This window comes from Lycium ferocissimum, chromosome 4 (assembly GCF_029784015.1).
Source record: "Lycium ferocissimum isolate CSIRO_LF1 chromosome 4, AGI_CSIRO_Lferr_CH_V1, whole genome shotgun sequence".
Taxonomy (NCBI): domain Eukaryota; kingdom Viridiplantae; phylum Streptophyta; class Magnoliopsida; order Solanales; family Solanaceae; genus Lycium; species Lycium ferocissimum.
In genome coordinates this window covers 18,468,826-18,493,466 of record NC_081345.1, presented here as the reverse complement: position 1 = coordinate 18,493,466, position 24,641 = coordinate 18,468,826, and the positions used below count along the sequence as shown (strand labels likewise).

Sequence of the window (24,641 nt, the reverse complement as noted above, 5' to 3'; positions counted from 1 at the left end):
TAAATTCATGACACAATGTTGAATCACAATCATAGCATGGAAGCCGATTTACTTATTATGGATTATGTTCATCATCCCATTATTAGGGGTATACCAATATCATTAACTGAGTTAGAAATCAAGTTCAAATCATTTTTTAATTTTCAATTCAACAAAACCCGTTCATAGGGCAAAGCACCTCAAATATCCAAACTATTGGATTCAAGTTTAAAGCATCCCTTATAGGAGTAATTCATGTTCAGAGTTCAAAGCTTCATAATTCAATTTTAATCGTCACTTGATAGGGGAAATCACGTTCACGGCTACACATGTATATCATAATACACATAAGGTTTAATGTGGGCTTGTCCCTCACGCACACAAACCTTTTAAACAAAACCATTTTTAAATGTTGAAAAGCATGTTCAAAAGAGACATACCTCAATTCCTGCTATAACGCTACCAAACGGGTTTTTCGAGGTTCAACAATCACTCTACAATTGACTAGACGAGAAATATTAGAACTTTACATCTTTTCCTAGAATTTCCCCCTTTTTTTAAAATTAGGGTTTTTAAGTCAATTTTGTGTTCTTGCTTCCCTCATGAATCGTCCATGGGTTCTTATTGTTTCTAATACCCTACACTAGTCTAAACCCTTTCAATAACATTAGAAAAATAAAGGATCATACCTTTTTGAAGGATTCTCAAAAGTTCATTCTTCTTCTTCTTCTTCTTCTTCTTCTTCTTCTTCTTCTTCTTCTTCTTCTTCTCTTTCATGAGTTTCAAGAATAAGAGTTTTAAAGGATGAACTGGTGTTAATTTAATGTTTGATTGATGAAGTAATGATGAGAATTGACCAAGAACTTACCTTAGATGTATTGGGGAAGCTTTAGGGTTGTTTTCTCTCAAAAAGTCGTCAAAAATGAAGTGGGGAAGGGTTTTGACAAGTTAGAAGCTTATATATTTTGGAACTAGAAAAACGAGGGCGTGCTATGGTCGTGCGTCACACACCCATCACACCTGTATCTGAGATTCAGAGACAAGTTTTTCGTGCGCCACCCGCACGTTTCTCGACAGCTGACATCGTTCAGTAAAATGGGCATAACTCCTAGCACAGAGCTCCTTTGAGTTTCACCATATATGGTTGGAAAGTTATTTCAAATATCTACGACTTTCATGTTTTTGGTTTTCTCAGATTCCTACAGTAACCACAAGTAAACTGGGCATAAGTAGGAACTACTGTTGATTTAGACGAATTTAAGAACTCTTACGAACTTCACTATTTGGTTTGACTTCACAACGACTATCTTTCACCCAAATTCATCCCGAAGGGATTCGTATAGTTAAAATATCACATTAATACCAGTTCTACTCATTCACACCTAACCCAAATTTACGGAATGTTACAGAGTGAGCCGGGGTTTCGAACCCAGAACCCCGAGGTATTTTAGGCGAAAGTCAAAAATTAAAGACCAGCAATTTAAGGGACAAAAATTAAAGACCACCGCAAATTGCCCATTAAGATTAACATATATTTTCTTAAAAAAGAATAGGTTTAGTAACTGAAACAAAAAATAATTGCATTATATAACCATATTCTTTTTGTTTTGGTCAACAAAACAATTTTATTGATATTATGTAGTTATAGAAGTAGTAGCACGTGCATAAGTAGCAGTCAGCACACAAACATTTCCAAAACTACTTAGTTTGTTACACCAAGACACTGGGACTTTCTTTATAGTAATTGTTCCTTCTCGATTTGCTTGAACTGCTTCTGATATATAGTATGTGGTTTATCCATAGTAGAGATAGTATTATTCTAAATTCACACCAAAAAGCGGAGCTCTATTTAGAAGAAAGGTCGACAGTGGAGAATTAGATTCAATCATTGGAGAACTCATAACAACTGAGTCATCGAGTATTAGTTTGCAAATTCTCGGAATCAATATTTATAAAAGTTTTGTTCAGAAAAAAATTCAAAATAGTGATGCGTTCAAGTTTCTTTTTTTTCTCTTTTTTATTTGTTGCTAGATTAAATAGGTACGAGAGGGTATGGTTTGAATTGGTCGGAAACATCTGGATGATGCTATATACAAATTTTGAGGAAGATTATAAGTGATTTTGGATTGGTTTTGAGTAAAATATCACTACAATGTGTGTATATCAACATTGTTTCTCGTGTATAATATATCTATGTGTATCACATGCATAGATTTCCATGGACATTGCTGTCTCATATGTATATCACCTTGTCTGTCGTGTATATCAGTGTCTATATATATATATATATATATATACACACACACATCGCTGTCACATATGTATATCACCTTGTCTGTCGTGTATATCAGTGTCTATATATATATATATAATCCCCCAGATTTTCATGTATGTACACGTATATACATGATATACAAGAGATTAAGTAATATATCAAGGGATGTATACTGATATACATGGAATGAGCGATGCACATATGACATCGTCTTCAACCTCGAGTTTTCAACCTGAAATTCAACTCAGATCTGCATCAAATAATCTCCAAACAACTTCAAAATTGATATTCAAACTCATTAAGACGTTTTTAACAAAACCCGGTATCACCCAATCAAAGTCGGAGTCCTTCCCTTATCTTTCTTATTTTAATTTTATGTAACAAGTCTTCTAATCTATTTATTAATATAAAAAGTTGTAATCTGACTAATTTACCCCTTCTAATATATTTTCTTGTTTGATTTTGTAGATAAGGATATTGAAGTTCAAAGCAAATTCCTCAATGGATTCAAATCGGCCTCTCTTAAAGAAAAAGAAAGAAAAAGTAATAGCTTCTCCACTATATCCAAAAAACAACAACTGCACCATTGTTTATTGTAGATTTACTACTGCTAGGTACTATCCATTATCACCTTCCATTTGTTCCTAAAAAATACAATGTCACCTAAACCCAATAAAAATGTTATAGTTACTGGAATTTGTTTTCTTGCAAATAAAAAAACATCTTCAAAATTCGAACACCCTCAACTCTGATTTACCTCACAATTCTGCAGTAAGCATCAATGACGAATCAAAACATTTTGCTCCGCAATTAATTTTTGTATATGTGGATATGGTGATGTTGTTAATAATATATGTATAAAAACACTTCAATTTTCATAAATATTTTTTATTCGATCAATTTTTAAAAATATTTTATTCCTTTTTTTTTTAATAAATCCATGAAATACTCTACTCTTAACTTCTTCCATTCCAATTTCACATTTTGTTATACTTTTATAAAGATACTTTAACATTTAAAATTTCGGAAAATAGCTTAGGGACATTTTAACTATTTTAAGAGAAAAAATAGCTCATCAACATTTTATTTATCAAAGTACATAACAATTTATTATCCATTTCAATATTTTGTACACAATGTATAATTATTTGCTTTGAATACCTATTTTAACAATACATTTCAACACTTATTTTTAATCAGCTAATAATCCAAACTGACTAGATATTTGTTTACCACAAGACGAAGAATTAGAAAAAAAGACAAAAAGAAAAAAACAAAAATGAAAAAAGGGATAAAGGGGAAGAAGAAAAAAAAAAAAAAAAAACGCAAATAGAAATGAACAACATTTTCCGTTTGGCATAGAGATGAGCTTTACACCTAAGTCCGAACCCGTAAGCCTTAAACATCACATGAACCCCAAATCCACTTGTACTTGGAATTGAATCTGATGGTCATGGCCCTTCCTAATCTCGCCTCCTCCTTCTCCAACCCTACCGCCGCCACCACCGCCGCCGCCGCTTCCGCCCCGTTATCGCCTTCGGATGACCCGTCTAAGAAAATTAGAAAACCCTACACCATTACTAAGTCACGTGAAAGCTGGACCGAACCTGAGCACGATAAATTCCTTGAAGCTCTTCAACTGTGAGTTAAACAATTTTACAAACTATTTCCATTTGCTAATTTAGGGTTTAGGGCTGAAAGTTTGAAGGTTTAATTTGAGTTACGGGAGGACTGTTTCTGTGAAGCTCTTGCGCTGTGAGTTCAGAATTTAATTTTTTTTTTTCAATTTGCTAATTCATTGCTAGGGTTTAGGGATGAAAGTTAAAAGTTTTAATTTGAGTTACGGGAGGGTTGTTTCTATTGTGAATTTGGATCATTCTCGTTGTTCGTGTTGCTTCTAGGTTAACTAGAATGTTTGCGAAGGAAATGAAGGAGTTTGGATTTTTTTTTTTTGTAGTTTTAAGGAGCAATTGAAGATGGCATATGGAATTTTTTGTTTGAGTTGAATGATATTATACAAATTTGTTTCTTTATGGGTTTAAGAAATGTGTACTTCGATAAATTGTGGATTTTGCTTCTTGTGTTAATTTACAAGTGTGTATATATATTTATATATATCAACTACTCCTAAATTCCAAAACATGTTGAGCCTTTCACCTCGTTTTATGGGCGCTTCAGTGTTGTCATCAAGGCTCTAAGGCATACTTTTCTTTGCTAATGAGTGCAATCCCGAAGATGTGACACTAAGCAATTGATATATCACTTTATTATAATTTTTTTCAGTTTCTTTGTCCATATAATTGTTATTCATGCTTATGAATATTAATCTTAGACTACACATACATATTTGTAGCTTTTCTCCATTTGCGCCTTTTTTTTTTTTTTTTTTTTTTTTTGCGCTTAAAGCCCCAAAGGATCTTGAAGCTTTTTTGCGCTTTTCGCTTTTGATAACAATGCCATATATATGTTATCAAAAACATTTAGTGGTTGAAGGGACGTTCCATAGTTACCCTTTTTTGTATCTCAATATTGTATTGGAAGTGGTTAGTCTCAGTCTGCTGATGAAATAGCTTCATTTTACTGAATTTGACTACTTTGCTTATTGACACTATGTTCATTTGTAGAATAAAAAAGAGCATTAAGGTGTCTCCTTTGAGTTAAGATTGCTTTTTTGTTACTGATTACCAGTGTTATCAAAGGCGCGCTGAAGCGAGGCTCAAAACATGTTGAGCGCTTTGCCTCGCTTTATGTGCGCTTTAGCGTCGCCATCAAGGCTCTAAGATTACTTTCCTTGCCAATGAGCCTCTCTTGAGGAGGTGACACTAGATGATTGATATTTCACTTTATCGTAATATTTTTACAATTTTTTTGTCCATATATTTGTTATTCATGTCTTTAGTGTCGTCATCAAGGCTCTAAGACATACTTTCCTTGCCAATGAGGGTCTCTTGAGGAGGTGACACTAGATGATTGATATTTCACTTTATCGTAATATTTTTACAAAGTTTTTGTCCATATATTTGTTATTCATGTCTTTAGTGTCGTCATCAAGGCTCTAAGACATACTTTCCTTGCCAATGAGCCTCTCTTGAGGAGTGACACTAGATGATTGATATTTCACTTTATCGTAATATTTTTACAATTTTTTTGTCCATATATTTGTTATTCATGCTTATTATTATTAATCTTGGACTAAACATATATATATATATATATATATATATTTGTATTTTTGCACCATTGCGCTTTTTTTCATTAAAGCCCACACTTTATTTGCGCTTTGCGCTTAAAGCCCCAGCTGACCTTAGAGCTTTTTTGCGCTTTTCGCTTTTGATAACACTGCTGATTACCCATTTTGTTAACTACAGCTTTGACCGTGACTGGAAAAAGATTGAAGCGTTTGTTGGATCAAAAACTGTTATTCAGGTAATACTTAGGTTAGCCTAGCATATGCACTTATTAAGTACCTTTCTTTTTCTCTGCACCATCATTTAGGTTTCTCTCACTTTATTAAATGACAACCGACTGACTAGTAACTACCATCAAGTTAACTCTTTCTTGTCTAATTGTTAGCTTCCCAATATAACATGGGATATTGTCGACAACTGTGGGATAACCTAGTGGAAAATTCCCAATCACGAGATTGGGGTTTGAGGCACAAAGATAAGAATGTGGTAATGTCACTATAGGTATGACTAATAGGGAGTTGATGGCACACATGGTCACTATCTTCACTAAAAATGCTAGTTTTCGTGGATAAAATGGATAACGAAGTGACTAATGAGCCATTTTGGTTGTTTCGAGTACTTGTAACTTATTAGGATTAGGATCACTGTGCATATCTTTTATACTTGTGGAAAGAGTGTTTGTCTGATATGAAGTTAGAATTGGTTTTGCTTTTTCTATTCTGCAGGTAAAGTCACTTGTTATCAGGATTATGTAATGATCCGGAAATAAAAAATACAACAAGCATTTCTATATCTCCCTGGATAGGCGGATGGATCTGTGTCCATCCCCAACTTCCTTTCAATTCACATTGGAAAATTTAGGCTTTCTCTGCTAGTCTAGTAAAAAGACTTTTTTTTTTCTTTGGGAAAGTAAAAGTCATTGTTAGGTCTAGTTAAAAGGACTTTCTGAAGTCTTTGCGGCTTTTGACTGAGTTTTGTTGTTTACTTGAATAAAACAAAGTACTAGATTATCTTATGCTAACATAAGCCTTAGGGATGTGCTTTATTTGGTTTAAGTGGTGAAACTGACTACACCAGGATTTTTTTGGCTTATTTGGTTCGTTTTGTTATTCAATTTTCAAACAGAAAATCAAAAGTTTGGGCCTTCACTTCAAATTGCTACCAACAAAGGCCTGGTACTTCAGCACCTAACAGCTATTCATCTGCTTTTACATCTGACGGATATTTAATGTTCACCCTTCATTAAAAAAAAGGGCAGCCCGGTGCACTAAGCTCCCGCTATGCACGGGGTCCAGGGAAGGGCCGGACCACAAGGGTCTATTATACGCAGCCTTACCCTGCATTTCTGCAAGAATGTTCACCCGTCTATGTAAACCGATTTTCTGTCATGTCCAAAATGGCACATGTAATGCCTCAAAAGCCTGTAGATGAAGTTTTAGTATGTCTCTTTTTGCGTTTTGTTTTTTTCTTTGATTTATTTATTTATTTATTTTTCTTCCCTAGGCTTGGACAAGATGCAGTTGATTTTTATCTTTCTCACTCAGTCATGTATTTTGTTTGCCCTCCCTTCTATTACCATCAGTTTTCCTGTCACGTCTGTATTGCTATTTTGACTTTGATCTGTTGGAGAAGCTAATGAAGTTAGGGATAATATTCCTTTTATTTGTATTTTTTCAGAAGCAGGGTATTCAGTTGAATATTTTATATTTTGCAGAAAAACAGGTTGCACCTTTGTCACAGAAGCCAGCTATATGTTGCGCTATTTCCCGATAGTCTTTGACACTTACATTTATCATATTGTTTATTTATTAATTAGAATCTCATTAACCAAAATGAGGCCCAAACAAAAGCTCAAATCATGGCCCAAACCGGAAAAATCAAATCACAAAACTGAATCAGGTGGCATGCGCTATGCACATCATAAACCAAAAACAAATTGAGTGGAACCAAATCAAATGGAATACGTGTGGAACTGAATCAAATGGAATACGTTTGTTTTGGTTATACATGAATCTTTGGAGATGTGTCCAGAGGTGTCTTAAGAAGTTTGATCACTTTTGCAGATACGTAGCCATGCTCAAAAATATTTTCTGAAGGTCCAGAAGAGTGGAACCAGTGAACATCTTCCTCCTCCTCGGCCAAAAAGAAAAGCTGCTCATCCCTACCCACAGAAAGCCTCAAAAAGTGGTAAGAATTATTTATGTGGTTTAATTTTATTAACATCAGCTATACATGGAAATAATTGTATTCGCTTTCTGAATATCTCGGCAGCTCCAGCTGTCTCACCAGTGCCTACATCTTTTCAAGCTACCCTTCCATTACCGGAACCTGGATTTGTAAAAAGGCCTGATTCTTCCTTGTTACCTAGTAATCCAGCTACTGTTGTGTCTGTGCCGTCATGGACTGACAACTCTGTGCCACCAGTTAGTTTGTTGCAAATGAAGAAAGGTTTAGTTATTAATGTGTTCTCTTTTGGTTTGATGCTGTTATCTCACTTCTATGGCATATTGGGCTTTGCACTGAAGTAATTGACTGTTCTTCTGATAGATAACGTGAGCGAAGCAGGTCAGCCAGTCACCAATAACCGTTGCTGCAGTAGTAATGAAAGCACTCCAAGATCAAAATCAACAGTTGAGGTGACGGAGCGGACTCAAACACCCTCACTGAGAGGTAAGTCGGTATTCTGGAGATACCTATCATGTTTTGACTTTTAGACTTGAAATTAGTGAAAAATTTGGGCTGTGAAATATTCTCCTATAACAACATACCATTATGGTTCTGCGCCCCGCGCTTTGGTCTAGTGGTAAGTGGTAAGAAAGCAATGCATGTGTGAGTTAAGTGCACATCAAATTTGGACCCTGCTGCGGATAAAATCATGGTATGTAAGTGGTGAAGAGTAGATGCGGGGCCACGATCCACTAAGTTTTGAACTGTGCACCGTTGGTCCTCGGGGATTTTGCGGTTATCACCCAAAGAAAAAAGAATCACTGTGATTCTCTTTATCATTCTGATGAAGTGTCCTGTGCTATCTTTTATGGTTCTATATTTCTTTTTTTTCTTCAAAGTTATCGCTCTGATCAATATGGCGTACCTTTTTTGTCTTTTTGATGAGTAATGTGGAGTCGCTTCTTGGGAAATTAAGCGTCTACATAAACTGAATCCGTTTCATATGAGTTACTGGTGCCTTCCTGTGCTACTTAGGATATCACGTTGCAAGCCATTACCATATTTTATCAGCAATAAATTAACAAATAACTTGTCTATATGAGATTCTCTTGATCCCTCGAAAAGTTATGCATATTAATACATATAATTTGAAAGTCATATCACCCTTTCAAGTATCCACAGTATCATATAATATTCTTTTCTCAGTCTCTTTTACTGTGTTCTTTAGTACTAATTTACACCAAACATAAAAGTAATAACGAATGTGAACTATGTTTACGATGATCAATTCCGTTGTTCCAATGCACAAAGGAAGAAGAAAGGCGGATTTGCTTTGAGGCCCTCACAACATACATTCAATTTCTTTTTATATTGTATTACTCATCCTTTGTTTTATCAGACAAGGAAAAATGTCTATATTTTCAAGTACTGTAATCATTGGTTTCCAAACTCATATTGAATTTGAATAATAACAACAACATAGCCAGTATAGTCTCACAAGGTGGGGTCTGGGGAGGGTAGAGTGTACGCAGACCTTACCCCTACCTTGTGAGGGTAGAGAGGCTGTTACCCTCCGCTCAAGGAGAGATAAAAAGGAAGCGGTAATAACTAGCAGTAACAGCAGCAAGATAATAAGATAAACAAAGTGAAGGAAACAATCTGGTAGTACTAGAGCTATAAGAATAGGCAAATAGGCAAACGTAGAAAGATACTAATACTCCTGGTGCAGAAAAGAAATGCGCACGCCAACCTACTAACCTATCCCTCAACTCTGATACTTGACCTCCACACCATCCTATCAAGGGTCATGTCCTCGGTAAGCTGAAGATGCGCCATGTCCTGCTTAATCACCTCTCCCCAAGATTTCTTAGGCCTACCTCTCCCCCTCCTCAGGCCCACCACGGCCTAATCACCTCTCCCAAGATTTATAATTATTTTCTTCTGACAGATAATGCAATTGCTAGCTAAGTATAAACTCTATTTTTGAGTTTTAAATTGATATCTGTCAATATTAAAGCCTGATTACTGTTACTGATCACATGAAAAAAGTTTAAAAAGCCTGGGCAGTGGGTCAGCTTATTGCTGGTCTATAACTGAAACGATTGCACAATCTGATAATTTTGTCTTCGTTGTTGCCTACAGAGGTGGTTGTCCTACTTTGAAGTTGTTAATTCGTCAACATATCGATGATAACTGTAGTTGATTCATGCAAGTTGTTAATTGCTCCAAATTTTGATGATAACTATAGCACAATGGTTTTGGAGCACGAATTTTTCTCTTGTTAAAGTATGCAATGCACAAGTTGGTTTCTTGCTATGTTACATAGGTTCTTCATTTACCTCAACATATGTTGTGGATGTGTGTGATATGGGTACTTCATGAAGATTTTTATAAATATACTGAAGTTAGACAAAAAATACCATATGTACCCATACTAGATACTTACACTCGGATTACCCTTTAAGGCTGGAGATGAGTCTATGTAATCCCTTGCTTCCAAAATCCTAGCTCAAAAACAGTAGGTGGAGGGAGTTTTTTTTTTTTTTTTTTTTTTTTGGTTGCAATCTATATTCCTAGACTATGTTGCGCGGACTCTCCAAAAATGCTGCCTCACCCGTGTCAGATTCTCCAGAAATACAATATTTTTGGAGTATCCGGCACGCACCCATCGGCATTTTTGGAGAGTCCGAGCAACATAGCTCCTAGATGTTGTTTGCCTGCTTTATGAAGTTATCTTTGAGATAAATGAATTCACCAAGTCTAGTTGAACAATTTTTCCTACTTTTCATAATCTTACAAATCCTGATATTAGCAAAGTAAATGTGAGATGGCGGATTCCATGTGGGGAAATACTCATATTTATTGAATGTAACTCTCACCCTATTTATAGAGCAATCTCACCAAGAAATGGGAATGGGGGTACCTTGCATTGGTTTCGTAGCCGTTGGCAACTTCTCTGAGAGTTTATATACTCCTATGTGCTTGCGGACACCATGTGCAGAAAACAATAAAAACCTTAAACTATACTATATCGTAACTTTGAGAGTGATTTGCAATTTTTTCTCTACTCTCCCATGTTTGATATTAAAGGAAGGCTTTCAATATAAAAAAACATTTTTTTTCCGTCTGATAGATCCAAAATAGATCAAACTTGGAAAGAGTTTGATATTTTTTCAAGTTAAACCAATGGAAATTAAGTGGGCGTTTGGCCATAAAAATTATTCACTTTTTTCCGGAATTTTTTTTCACTTTTTTTACTTTTAGCTTTTGGCCATAAAAATTATTCACTTTTTTCTGGAGTTGTATTCCGGAATACCAAAAACAAGAAAAACTTGTTTTTCAAAATTTTCACTTTTTTCACTTTTTTACACTACATTTCACCAAAAACTACAATTTCAAAAACTATGGCCAAACACAACTCCAACTCCACCTCCAACTCCAAAATTCCAAAAAAAAAAGAGATAATTTTTGGTATTTATGGCCAAACGGCACCTAAGTATGGAGTGCTAAGTTACAGAAGTCATGTTCTTAGGCTGGACAGATAACGAGAAAGTCCAGAAACGAGAATTGATGAGGCAAAATTGAGAGATCTAAGAGGAGGGAGAGGTAGTGAAGGACATGAAGAGGGTAACAGGAATCACATTGTACTCCTGAGACTTTCTTTGCTCAAAGTTAATAAAACATTTGGCACATATTGGTTTTATAGGAGAGTTACTTGGTGACGAAGTGGAGCTTGGACGACAAGCTGTCCAGTGGCCACAGAACTTTGACAATGTTTCTCTCGACAATTGCTAGCCAAACTTGTTTCCCAAAACTCTTACTTGCAGCACAAAGTTCTTAACTTGGCCAAACTATAGCAAATTGGAAAATAAAAGAGACAGCATAAAAGTCATAAAAGTAGATTGGCCGTAATATCTGTGATAAGACAAGTACAGTCTTACAGACACACTTGGAAGGAAATGGAGTTAAACTGCTTAAAGGCCGAATCTTTTCATATGATAGGATTATCCCAGAAGTTGGATTTGCCTTGCGTTTCTCATTTATCCTTGTTAAATTATTTGCAGTCTTTCTCCAGCTTGGATATCTCAACCCTGTCGAATTAAAAGAGTTTACTTCTCCTAAAAATCAAGATCTAATTTCTGAAACTCTTGGTAAGGAATCAATATGCGATTGGACAAGTTCTGTTCACCAGCTACTTTCGGTAGGCACCGCCGCGATCGGTCTAATACCTGCGAAGGGTGGGAAAGCTGTACAGTAGATCTTAAAACTAGTCACGTTGCCGAGTTGCAGTTGGTCCTGATTCCAATTGTAACTGAGATGCACAGTATCTTTATCTCCCTCATAAAAGCTCTTGTTCAACTTCAATGTCAAAAAAAGAAGAGGCTCTTTTTCAACTTCTCGGCTTCAATCAGTGTTATTATACTTGCACTGTCAAATTGACTGTCCACTAAGCTATATGCTCTGTTAGAATCTAGTTTACATAAGTTATCACCAGCCTAGCCTCTATTCCTTGGCCCATTGAAGAATGCTTGTCTTTGTTTGAAAGAACCTGTACCTCTTTGTTTACCCGTTCTGTTGGTTGGCTTTCCACGACTAGACTTAATGTAGTCCACATGAATTTATTCTGCCGGCATGTAGCCTTTTCCTCCTTTTTGTTTGTGAAAATCACAGGCCTTAATATCTCATTTTTTATTGATAAAAATCTTGCTGCGTCCTCATTTTATTGATAAGGTTGTCGAGTCCTCATTATTATTCTGACTTCTGAATGCAAGATGAGATGCTGCTTGTTATCTGTGCTTACGACCTTACGTACTGTCAATTGTGATCCAGAAAAATCAAGAGAGAATAGAGTGATAATTAATCACTTTTTTGTGTAACTGTATAATTTTTCATGAACTGTAGTTTGCAGTTTTGGTCCAGAATTTTCTCCAAATATGATTTCAGTTCTTTTTCTTTGCATCTCTTCCTACAGTTTTAAAAAAGCATTTTTCTGCAGCTATGGTCATTGCTGCATTTGATGACTTCTTGACATAGGCTGCTTTGATGCTAGCTAGATCTAGATCTTGTTTTCTTTATGCCATGTTATTCGTCGCTCTATTCACTGATAGTTTCGCACTCATTCTGCAGAAGTAGAGTTTTCTTTTTTCCGCATCTGCAGAATTAGAGTTCTCTTTTCCGCAAATAGAATCAAAGATTCTCTTCTAATTAAGTTTTTAAATATATATGTTGCTTTAATTAGATTTTTACTATGCTAATGTTGCTATTAATTCTTTTTGTATCTGCAGTTTTGCCTGACTTTGCTCAAGTATACAATTTCATCGGCAGTGTATTCGACCCTGCTGTTACAGGACACTTGCAGAAATTGAAAAAAATGGATCGCATTGATGTTGAGACGGTATACACTCTATTCTGTGCTGTTTCATTTTCCTGTGGCTTAATCCTCTTTCTTGTATCTTGTTTGCCTGATACAACTTGCGGTTTGTCTTCGGGAGTACTTTCAAAGATAAAGCTTCTGCAAAGAGGGTGTCTCCTGATCTTTCATTATCGTATCTTTTTAAGGCGCCTAATTAGTCTCATTTCTATGCGACTGCATACAAGGAGGATTTGCTCTCATCGTCTATTCAACGAAAGCCTTTCTCATCAAATTAATGTCTACAGGGAATTGGTTTTTTTTTTTTTTTTTTTTTTTTGGGGTTGGGTGGGGTTGGGGGTGGGGTTTGGAATTTCTTCTTGTTGCTATGAGTAATTCCTCTCTTTAGATAATGGAGCGAAGGATAAAGGGGCTGACTTTACTCCCTAGTATCCCTGCCAACTCTTTCCCTGCAAAAGGCCAGAGTAGTGGATATACGTTGTCATAAAGTGTCAGGTTCAATCTTCATTTGCTTAGTGATACTTGTTTTTGTGTGTTTGTTAACTTGTATGTGGCCTGTGGGCATTCGATCTGGATGCTACTTTTTGAAGGAAGAATAAAAATTTAGCAAGGCTTGAATTTGGTAATTAGACTTTTCATCATTGCATATGGCAATAAAGGATGTCTTCAACTATAGAATGCACACGATAACCGAATCCACAATACCCTGATCCCTTGCCACACCCCACCAGGTCCTTGCGCTTATGTTTTTCAGTTATCTTAATCATGTTTACCATCCAAAAGAATTTAGTCGTGAGCTCCTGGTAGGAGTTGGTCCCACAAGCATTTGATTTAGGATTTAAATAAATTTTCCCCCTCGACTCTTGCGCAGGTGTTGTTGCTGATGAGAAATCTCTCCATCAACCTTACGAACCCTGACTTCGAGCATCATGTAAGTACATTATGTTTCTTGCATTCTGATTTCTGATATTTTTTAAATGGTTACCTGGAGCTTTTGGTTGGATATAGCTTCTGCTGGTTCTTTTGCCATGTGGCTTGGTTGGTCTGAAATTAGTGAAATCTGCAGTTATTGCAGTCTTCTGCTTTTGCCCCTTGGTGCTGACCCAGGAGGGCAAGGAGCACAAATGTGGTGGTTAGATAGTTGGGGAGACTGGAGAGAGGAGGTTGGTTTCTGAGATTGGGAAGAGGGAATTGGTAGAATGTTTGAATATTAGAATCTTAGGATAGCTATATTGTTTCCATGTCAGATTAAAGTATGCGTGTATTCAATAGTCATCTATAAGAATTTCTAGGCGTAAGACACTCGTCTCACATTCTCCGAATCTCTTATTTCTCACTTGGCAGAAGACCTCTATGATCTCGGTGGAGACGTGAGTCGTTTTCCGTTTACTGACGAGCTGTTTTATGCTGTATATGTAGTGCACTCAGTCAAAAAAATTCATTCCTTGTTCCAGTAGGTTTGGTAAACTGTTTCAGCTTTTCTGTTGATTGTTGACAGCACCATGCCTCTGATGACTGATCAACAATTATTATGTTAACGTGCCTCTTTAGTGACTGTTTTGGCAGCAGCACACCTTTTTTATAGTGGCTCAATAGGAGAAAATGTTCAAACTGATCCTTAATGTCTGGGGGTTGGACTATTTTGGCCCTTAATGTATGCCTTGATAGAAATAGTCCATGTATGCAAAAAGTTGACACTTTTGGTCCTAAATGCAGTTTTTAACTGAAAAATATTATCTACACCTCACATGACTTGCTTAACCAAGACAGAAATTAGAGAACCTTCTTTGATCATCCTAAAACGCAAAGAAAGAACCTACCATGATGGTGGTGGAAATTCAACACTGTTTAGAGCACAGGAAGGAAAAGCTTGCAAATGAAATGCTTAACAGCTCACCTGCAAATCATGACATATAGAGCTTTCTTTCTGAGGTGAACTTAAATGGTATCACAAATTTGCCAGGGTGAGGGAGTTGAAAGTAATCATGAAACCACCAGAGGAATCTGTTGCGTTACAGTGATGATTTTTGCAAATTAACAACTATTGGGGTCCTGTTTTTGACGTATGCTTCTCAGATAATTTTTCATCAAAAGAAAAACATGCACACACTTTGTCTTTAATACATTAACCGAAGACTGCTTAATTCTGAAAAGAAAAGAAAACAACTTAAGAAAATTACCAAAAAGAAAATTACCAACCAAGTGGAAGAATCACCATTCACCACCATCCATGGATTACGCGATTGCTGTATTCTTGATCCACATGGAGCTCCTTTTGAATCCTTTTACCTTCCTCAGCATAAGCCTATATAGACCACTGTTTTCTTCCTCCGTAATTCAGGGTAATTCAAAGTCTGGGTTTTTTACAATCTGCTGAACTCCTCCATGAAACGAAGAAAACACTTGGGAGATAAAGAGACAACATAGTGCAAACTCATGGGCTCTAAGTAGTTCTTTTTTGTGCGTTGATGTCGATCAAAGAGGGTTATTTAGAATCAAAGGTTTTCAATTTTTGAATACGTTAAGGAATAAGGACTATTTTGTTAAGTGGTACTCCTTTTGTTCCACTTTATCCCAAAAAGAATGACACATTTCTGTATTTAGTAACAATTTAACTTTAAACTTCCCCTTTTACCCTTAATAAGATGATTTACTATCATACAAATATATATGACTTATTCTAGACCACAATTTTCAAAAGGCTTCCTTTGATTCTTAAACTCTGTGTCCAGTCAAACATCATCACATAAATTGGGATGGAAGGAGTATGTATTAAGGGCCAAATAGTTCAACTACCATATATTAAGGACCATTTTGGTCATTTTTTCATTCCTATAGCACCGTGTCTCTACTGACTATCCCAATATATTTACTCCTGTCTTAGGACTTGCACTTCCTTCTGATGATTGTTCCTGGAGCTTGTACTTCCTGGTGACTTTTCCGTCAATATTCCAATTATCACTATATAAGCTTTTCTGGTATCATCCGAGCCAGAGTGCCGTCATTAACCCGCAGCACCAGTTTAGGTCCTATGCTTCAAAGTTCAATTTGCGAACTTAGGATTGTCCCCACAAAAATGAAAAAATAAAAACATACTCATGGGTGATATCTCTGTCTTCGTGTTCAGGGAAGTGTTGGGATGTTGCATTAGATGTATTAGTTTAATATGGGAAAAGTATTGTATGTAAAGGCCCGTATAGGTGTGTATTGTTACTTGTCTTGTGCATTTCCCCTCTCTCCTCTCTGAATAATTATGGGCTAGTCTTCACCTGAAACTGATAGTATGTTCTTGATGCAGAGGCAGCTGCTTTCATCTTATGATATAGACATCGAGAAGCAGTGCAAATGAAATCATCAATGACAGCCAACTTTAAAGTGCTGCTCAGTTTAGTACTGCATACTATGACCTTTGCATGCCATTCCCATTATTCTTTTGCTCGAGAGTGTTAGTCCTAATCAATGCCATATCGAAGTTGGTCGAGAACAAACGGCAAGTGGAGGACCCACATGTAATAATACCAGAAGCCTTGGTTTGTTCGATAGCAGCTGCTATTTCACTGTCAAAGTTCTTTTGCTTGTGCAGTCCATATTTGTGTATATACTGTAAGATATAAACAGAGATGATAGTTGTGATGAGGGAACTTAAATATATAAAGCTGGGTTTATGTAAATTCAAGTTTTGACAGACTCCAGCGACTGCGGTACTGGCAAATTCTTCATGCCAAATGTAAATGCTTCAACAAATGAGATCATTGATTTTCGCTGGTGTCTGCTTCCTTTTACTGATATTTGGACTGCTCAACTGGTGGACTTTGATTAAAGAGTTAAATGCCATGATACACGGACCTGTGGAACCTTTTTTGGCCCCTTGATTCATTTGTTTGCGCGGATTATCCTTCTTTTGGGGTGGGCTTTAATTTTTGTCCCTCAAATTGATGGTCTTTAATATTTGCCCCTCGCTTAATACCCAGAGGTCCTGGGTTCGAATTCAGGCTAAGTGAAAATAAAAATAAAAAATCGCAAGGCATAAGTTGGGATTCGCAGAGCAGAAGTTGAGATTCGCAAGGCATAAGTTGGACCTCAACTTTTATCCAAAATTAGTCCGTAATTTAAACCTTTGCCTTAAGGCCTAATTTTGTTCAAAATTAGGCCTTAAGGTAGTGGTTTATAAAATTCCAGTAAATTATTTATTTTTTATTTTTTTGCCTTAAGGCAGAGTTTGAAACTCAACTTATATAAGTTGGGGTTGAACTTAATGCCATGCGAATTTCAACTTATGCCTTGCATTTTTTAAAAAATGTTTTTTGCTGAGTGGGGGTTTGAATCCGAAAGGAGCTTTTAGCGAAGGACAAAAATTAGAGACCACTGATTTGAGGGATAAAAATTAAAGACCACCCCAGCAAAGGCCAATCCTGCAAATTACCCCGCTTACTTTCAAATTGCAACTAAGTTCACATGAATTGTTTAGGAGTATATGAATCCATGGAGAAGGGTTATACTTTAAAAGGCGTGTCTCAACCTAAGTTGCTTCACTTTGCTTTTCCCATCATTTTGTAAAATATTTTCTTATTTGCAAGGAGAACAGAAATAACTAGCAGAGATAGGACAGTGCATGTTAGGACGGAAGCAGGGTAAACTAGATTCTAAAATACTCAAAGAATGTCGATTTAAGGGCCATTATATGGGAAACATCGAAATTTATCCACCAGCAAAAGAATAACTTCAAGTTGAATTTCATTTATGTACAATAATCCTCAGCAGGCAGACTGCTTATTATATATAGTTTGCGACAAAGGGCCGTGTTACAGTGCCCGCACTACAGCAACAGCAGCAGCATGTTGACCAGTTAAAGGAAGCAAAAGATACTAGTTAAGGAAAAGCATGTTTTAGCCATTTGTTTCTCTGCAAGTTTTCCCGGCCACAAAACAATTACTCCATCTTAATCCCAAATAACTATGTCTTAGTCCCAAATAACTTGGGGCTGTCAACTCAATCGAATGAAATCTAAAATTTGTGACTCCAGTCGCATTTTCTGAATCAGAGTGCGCGAGACACCTCACAATCGTACAAAGGATCAAAGGACCAAACTTATCCTGCTGTAATGAACTCATTTGCTCTTCAGTATCGTTTGCTTGATTCTCGCTGCTATCTGATTTTAGTTCTCGACGTATGCAGAAGAATCAAAAGTGCGCAAATGAAGGGCTCAATGAAATACCATTGAGGCATATGTGCAAGACCTCGACAGCATTTCGGACCATTAAGAAATCCCCAAAACCTACTCTGTCGAAAGGTTTGGGGACTAATCTTAGGGGCTATACGTTAGCTGTCTTCATGTCTGACTAAAATATATAGTACATCATCGAATTCCTACTATAAAACAAATAGAACTGTTAATACGGAATTGAACAACCTCCTGCACTCTGTGCTGCTCAGTCCACTATAAATTTCTGTCGAAAGGATACAAAGGCACGTTACCCTGCAACTTCGAGAGACTTGGGCAAAACCGAAAGTTAAAAACGACAAAGCTTCATTGTTTCCACAGAGAATAAAATCTGATGCTATTTCTCTGAGACTGTGACGCCTAAGTTTCACCAAATCCTATTGCTTTGCAAGCATAGAGTTATGATCAGATGAGGGATATCTGGGTAACAGGAAGGGATGTTGTAAAACAAAATCAAGACATTTGAACTGTTCCCAACTCAGACAGTTGGGAGAGCATTTATTGCCAGGTCAAGATGATTTCAGCGTATTGATGTGATGTCTGGCAACCAAATTTCGCAGGGATTCATTTTACTACATTTGGCGACGATGTTATATTGTTAGTCACATTCAGGTCAGCGGAGATCAAATCTACCCTTCATATATCCATCTGTCAAGCGACAGATTCAAACATTTAACGCATAAGGAGTTGTCAAAACCAAGTAGGGATTGAGTCCTAAATTTATTAACCAAAAGTCCCATCTACATGTGATATTCTAGCGATGAAAGATAAGCGAGTACAAAAAGAACGACAAGATAGAGGAGAGTAAAAGCAATTATCTAAAGAAGGAATTAACATATCACAAAACAGAACGACACTCCATTAATTTGTACGATCCTAAAAAGGGGCATATAGCTCCTAACACAACAGAACTCAGCTAACTTGGAAGAACAAAGTCAGGAAAAGGAACAAAACAGTAAAGAGGGAGAAAGAAAAAAGAACAATCTGTTTAAGGCATCTGCAATCTCCATATGAACACCTTCAGATGACGCAACAGTGCTTAGTCCACTTCCTCCATCTTGCTTTCTTCGCCAGTTTCCTCTAGAGCAGGCATATCTGCATCCTCACCAGCTTCCTCTTCTTCCTCAATACTCAAACCCAATTTTAACATTCTGTGAATTCTTGCAGCAAAAGTATTGGGGTCATCAAGACTAAAACCAGACGTCAGCAGAGCTGTCTCAAAGAGCAACAACACAAGATCCTTCACTGACTTGTCATTCTTGTCAGCTTCAGCTCTCTTCCTCAACTCCTCCATAATTCCATTATCAGGGTTGATTTCCATTGTCTTCTTGCTAGACATGTAAGCGCCCATGCTGCTGTCTCTCAGAGCTTGAGCCTTCATGATCCTTTCCATGTTGGCCGTCCAACCATACTCGCCAGTCACTAAGCAACAAGGAGAATCAACAATCCTATCAGAGACGACAACCTTCTCAACTTTGTCTCCAAGGATGTCTTTGATGACCTTGCAAAGGCTCTCAAAAGACTTCTTTTTCTCTTCTTTTTTCTTCTTCTCTTCCTCACTTTCATCATCAAGCTTCAACCCCTCCTTTGTAGCAGAAACTAGTTTCTTGCCATCATATTCCTTCAGTTGCCCAACTGCATATTCATCAATGGCATCAACCATGAAGAGCACTTCATATCCTTTCTTCTTTAGGCGTTCCAAGAACGGTGAGTTCTCCACGGCCTTCTTGCTCTCTCCAGTGATGTAGTAGATGTCTTTCTGACCCTCTTTCATCCTGGTCACGTAATCTTTCAGACTTGTCAGCTCATCACCACTCTTGGTGGAGTGGTATCGAAGAAGGTCAGCCAACTTAGCTCTGTTCTGGCTATCTTCATGAATGCCCAGCTTCAAGTTCTTTGAGAAAGCCTCATAGAATTTGTTGTAATCCTCCTTGTTCTCAGCAATCTCATTGAACATCTCAATGCATTTCTTCACGAGGTTCTTCCTAATGACCTTGAGAATCTTGTTCTGCTGCAGCATCTCACGGGAGATGTTAAGGGGCAAATCATCAGAGTCAACAACACCCTTCACGAATCCAAGATACTCGGGCATAAGTTCCTCACAGTTGTCCATGATGAACACCCTCCTAACGTAAAGCTTGATGTTGTTCATCTTCTTGCGGGTATCAAATAGATCAAATGGTGCCCTCTTAGGTACAAAGAGAATTGCCTTGAATTCAAGTTGCCCCTCAACAGAGAAGTGCTTGACTGCCAGATGATCCTCCCAGTCATTAGTCAAGCTCTTGTAGAAAGAGGCATATTCCTCCTTTGTGATTTCTTCTGGTTTGCGCAACCAGATAGGTTTCTGCTTGTTAATGAGTTGCCACTCATGAGAGACCTCCTTGATTTTCTTCTTCTTACCTTTCTCCTTTTCTTTATCCTCGTCCACTTCCTCAATATCACCCTCTTGTTCTTTCTTGGGTTCATCATCTTCATCATCGCTGATTTCCTTTTCAGTTGTCTTCTCAGTCCAGAGGTAAATTGGATAGCTAATGAATTCAGAGTGCTTCTTCACAAGGTCTTTGATTCTCCTTTCCTCCAAGTACTCCAGCTGCAAATATAAATGCCAGTTAATTACAAATGAAATTACTTTGCACATGTATACACATCAAATGAAAGTAACTTGTTGATTTGGTACAATACTGAGTGCAGCTTATTATTGATTGCTTGCACAAAAATGCATATACTTGAAATATGAAATTACCTGGTCTTCCTTGAGGAAGAGAGTGATTTTAGTTCCTCTACCTAATTGCTCTCCATTAACATCCCTTGTAACAGTGAATGAACCACCAGCTTGTGATTCCCAGACATATTGCTCATCATCGTTGTGTTTGGTGGTTACAATAACCTTCTCTGCTACCAGGTACGCAGAGTAGAAACCCACACCAAATTGGCCAATCATGCTCACATCAGCCCCAGCCTGTAAAGCTTCCATAAACTCCTTTGTGCCGGACCTTGCAATTGTACCTAGATTGTTAACTAAATCTGCGCAACCATAGAGAAAAACAGAGGTATCAGTACAACTTTCCCCTGAATCCTAGAATCTCAAAAGCCTATTGAGACAACCACCCTACCAACATTCAACAATAACAACAACAACAATAACTGATCGTTTTGATCCTTTGGAACAACTCGATGAATAAGGTCGATTTAGAAGGCCCAATGACTATAGATCAAACCTATCCAATTTTTACAGACTAGATATACATATGCAAGAGAATCTTAATAATATGCATACATGTTTATAATGATTAATGAACCACATCTACTCACAGCCTACTAACTCTAAATCCTGTAGGAGTATCTGTTTGTAGTTGTCCTTCATTGCAGAACCAAAAAATTAGGCTCAGAATTCAAATGCACCAATCAAGAGTCAAAAAAAGGACCACCAAAATCAGGAAATATATAGTATTGAAACGATTTTAAATAGTTTAATGACGTCCATGAGAAGCCTAATTTAGTAACTTCAACAGTACAATAGCTAATTATAACCATTATAACACACGATAGTGTAGAAAACAGTCATACACTCTCAATCTATACAAGTTAAATCAAATTGAAACACAAGCACTAAAGGAAAAAAACTGGAATTAACTATGAAGTTCGTCTCTAAATTGCTCGTAGCTAACAAAATTTTAGCTACGATTTTTTTGACAATCCTTTCCTTAATAGGATTAGCGACGGATTCTGCTGTTTAACTACATAATTTATCCGTCATTAATTCCCCCACCCCCTTCCCCCTTTTTTTTTTTTTTTTTTTTTTTTTTTTTTAATTATAGTGAACGATATCGCCGACAGAGATAATTACACGCGAACATTACATATTTATCCATGCATTACCGTATTTTTTGTCACGTAAATCTACATATAGAACAAATGCAATTACAGCGAAAACTTCACGGATAGCAAGCTGATAAACCTCTAGAAAGTAAGAGAGTAAAACAATTCTAAAAATCATCAGAAGCAAGTGAAACTACCTGCTTTAGTCATGCCGACACCGCTATCAATGATGGAAAGAGTCTTATTGGCCTTATCAGGAACAATCCTAATGAAGAGTTCAGGCTGAGCATCAAGTTTACTCTTATCCGTCAAGCTCTCGAACCGTATCTTATCCAATGCATCAGATGAATTGCTAATCAGTTCCCTAAGGAATATCTCCTTGTTGCTGTAGAATGTATTAATGATTAAACTCAATAGCTGATTTATCTCAGCTTGAAATGCAAATGTCTCTGCTTCAGCCATCTGTACATCCGCCATTGATACTCAAGCTCGAGAAATTCAAAAAAACGCTGAGAATGAACACGAAGTTAGATGAGAAATGCAAAAAAGCGCTGATTGAGAAATTGAGAGAGACTTGTGAGTTGCGATTTTGATGTGCGAGATGATGGGAGTGGTGCGTTTATATATGAATGCATGGGAGATTCTAGGTCCTTCTATTTAGCGTTGAAGTAGGACGGGAAGTCTTGCTTCTGGAGTCTTCTCTATTTTTCGATTTTCTAATTGTTGAACCGGTAATGGACCGGGTTTTTTCGTGCTAATTAGTGTGGGCAAAAAGGTCTTTGTAGTCCACTTAATAATACATCTGGAATCTTCACTGAACCGGTAGTGGACCGAAATTAATTACACGCTAGCTAAATATATATACATAAAACCTATATACTGATTATGTATATTATGTTTTATGTGTATAAAATTTGTATATATGGTATGTATATTTATATTTATATTTGGCTTAATGCATATGCAACCCTCTAAACTTGTCCCTTTTTTTCATTTTAAGACTCAACTAAGTCATTGCTCATATCAATCTTCCGAACTCGCGTTCTCAAGTGTGTCTATCAAACCCTCTAAATCTGATTTTTATTAGAAGCAAAAAATAAATTGTGATCATGAAGGTAAAGTAATATTTTAGACATGTAGTAAGCTATTCTTTAGGTCATGGATGTGTCGGTTTTTGCTGGTTCTGCTCTTTCACTGTCAGCTTAATTAAGAGCTTTATTGCTAATCTTAGACAAAAAAAATGGCATAATTAAACTAAAATATATATATATATTAGCATGTTGCTACATTGAAGATAGAATACTATGTAAGTCAGATTGTGTTTATGCGATGACACACTAGACGGAGCAGTGCTCAATAGAACAATACTTAAATATGAAAGGCCAAAATGAAAAAAAAAATAAGTTCAGGGGTTGCATATGCTTTAAGCCTTTAGTTATACTTAATATACAAACTTTCACATATGCTGGCTATTATTCTTTTGAAGGGTCCAAAAATGTAATTATTCTTCTTTCTTTTTTATCGAATGTCGTTCAGACGATCAATTTTTTTTTAGGAAAATTTACTTGTCATAGCTACCCCTAAGACTTAATTATGAATAATAACTACCTTATTTAATATTTAATTTTTGCAGCTATATTATTCTAAAATTACATTTCATAGCTACCCAACTTTATTTCAATTATTGTGTTTCCTCATCTCCTAAATAAACGGTCCATTAGCTATTCTATCCCTAAATACACGGTTCATGAGATCTCACCCCTCTCTTTATCTCTCTCACCCTTCTCTTTCTCTCTCTCAGTTACCTATCTCACTCCCAGATCTGTTTTAACAGAGGGAGTATTATAAACAGCTTATTTGGCATTTGAAATGCAAAAATTAAAGTTCAGCTCCTTTTGAAGGGCAATCCGTGCAATTTCTTCATTGTTATTACATATCTTTTTTTAATGCTTCCGCCTGAGCATTGAATGCTGCCGCAGTCGGTGGAAGCAGGCCGGTGCCCGGTGAGTATAATCGGTGGCTTGAAAGAGGCGATGATGATTTTGTAAAATATTGCTAATTCCCTTCTCTCACCGATAACCCGCGCTATTCTACCGCCCTCCGAGATGAATCCAACGCATACTCCACCTCCGATGAGAGTTATGGAGCTTCATGCCCACCAAGTGTTTGATAAAATGTTTCAGTATATTTCAGTGTACTGTTTCAAAAGATATTTCGCTGTATTTCAATGTATTTCTAATTTATGAAACAGCTTCGATATATTTCATCGTATTCCATTGTATATACGCATACTACAATTTTATATTTCTTAAACAATCAACCATATTTCATTGTATTCCATTGTATATTTTTATGTATTTGGAAGTATTTCTAAAAGTTTGGAATGGAGTAATTTGGAGAGAGAAACGTGGTTGTCGTGATTGTTGTTGGTGTGGAGGAAGTGGCAACAAGGAAAGCAGTGGAGGATCTCCAGCCAATGGCCGAAGCTTATGTTACACCTCAAATTTTCGCACGTTAAAGTCGCATCATGAGTTAGTCGACGTAAGTTCAAAAAGAAATTATGTTGAGGATAAAAGGGATTTATTTTATTAATAAAACTGGTTACAAGAGTCTATAAATAAT

The 24,641-nt window shown here is 36.7% G+C and overlaps 2 protein-coding genes across 2 annotated transcripts; one reads left to right on the top strand and one right to left on the bottom strand.

The window, feature by feature from the left end:
• Positions 1–3,565: 3,565 nt before the first annotated feature.
• Positions 3,566–16,747, top strand: LOC132051683 (protein REVEILLE 6). Its single transcript, XM_059442856.1, has 8 exons — positions 3,566–3,895; positions 5,623–5,680; positions 7,506–7,629; positions 7,714–7,890; positions 7,990–8,112; positions 12,894–13,003; positions 13,851–13,910; positions 16,278–16,747. The coding sequence occupies exons 1-8, from the start codon at positions 3,702–3,704 to the stop codon at positions 16,326–16,328; spliced, it is 897 nt and encodes a 298-aa protein (XP_059298839.1). The 5' UTR covers positions 3,566–3,701; the 3' UTR covers positions 16,329–16,747.
• Positions 16,748–19,038: 2,291 nt separating this feature from the next.
• LOC132051682 (heat shock protein 83) lies at positions 19,039–22,500 on the bottom strand. The gene is made up of 3 exons (XM_059442855.1): positions 22,217–22,500; positions 20,944–21,224; positions 19,039–20,790 (listed from the first exon to the last, which is right to left on the bottom strand). The coding sequence occupies exons 1-3, from the start codon at positions 22,494–22,496 to the stop codon at positions 19,240–19,242; spliced, it is 2,112 nt and encodes a 703-aa protein (XP_059298838.1). The 5' UTR covers positions 22,497–22,500; the 3' UTR covers positions 19,039–19,239.
• Between the last annotated feature and the right edge of the window lie 2,141 nt (positions 22,501–24,641).

Excerpts from the sequence above, each read along its gene's own strand:
- LOC132051683 (XM_059442856.1), top strand. The coding sequence starts at position 3,702 with ATGGTCATGGCCCTTCCTAATCTCGCCTCCTCCTTCTCCAACCCTACC. Across the intron at positions 3,896-5,622 it reads TTCCTTGAAGCTCTTCAACT|CTTTGACCGTGACTGGAAAA; the intron begins GTGAGTTAAACA and ends TGTTAACTACAG. Across the intron at positions 7,891-7,989 it reads TTTGTTGCAAATGAAGAAAG|ATAACGTGAGCGAAGCAGGT; the intron begins GTTTAGTTATTA and ends TTCTTCTGATAG.
- LOC132051682 (XM_059442855.1), bottom strand. The coding sequence starts at position 22,496 with ATGGCGGATGTACAGATGGCTGAAGCAGAGACATTTGCATTTCAAGCT. Across the intron at positions 21,225-22,216 it reads TGTCGGCATGACTAAAGCAG|ATTTAGTTAACAATCTAGGT; the intron begins GTAGTTTCACTT and ends ATGGTTGCGCAG. Across the intron at positions 20,791-20,943 it reads TCTTCCTCAAGGAAGACCAG|CTGGAGTACTTGGAGGAAAG; the intron begins GTAATTTCATAT and ends TTATATTTGCAG.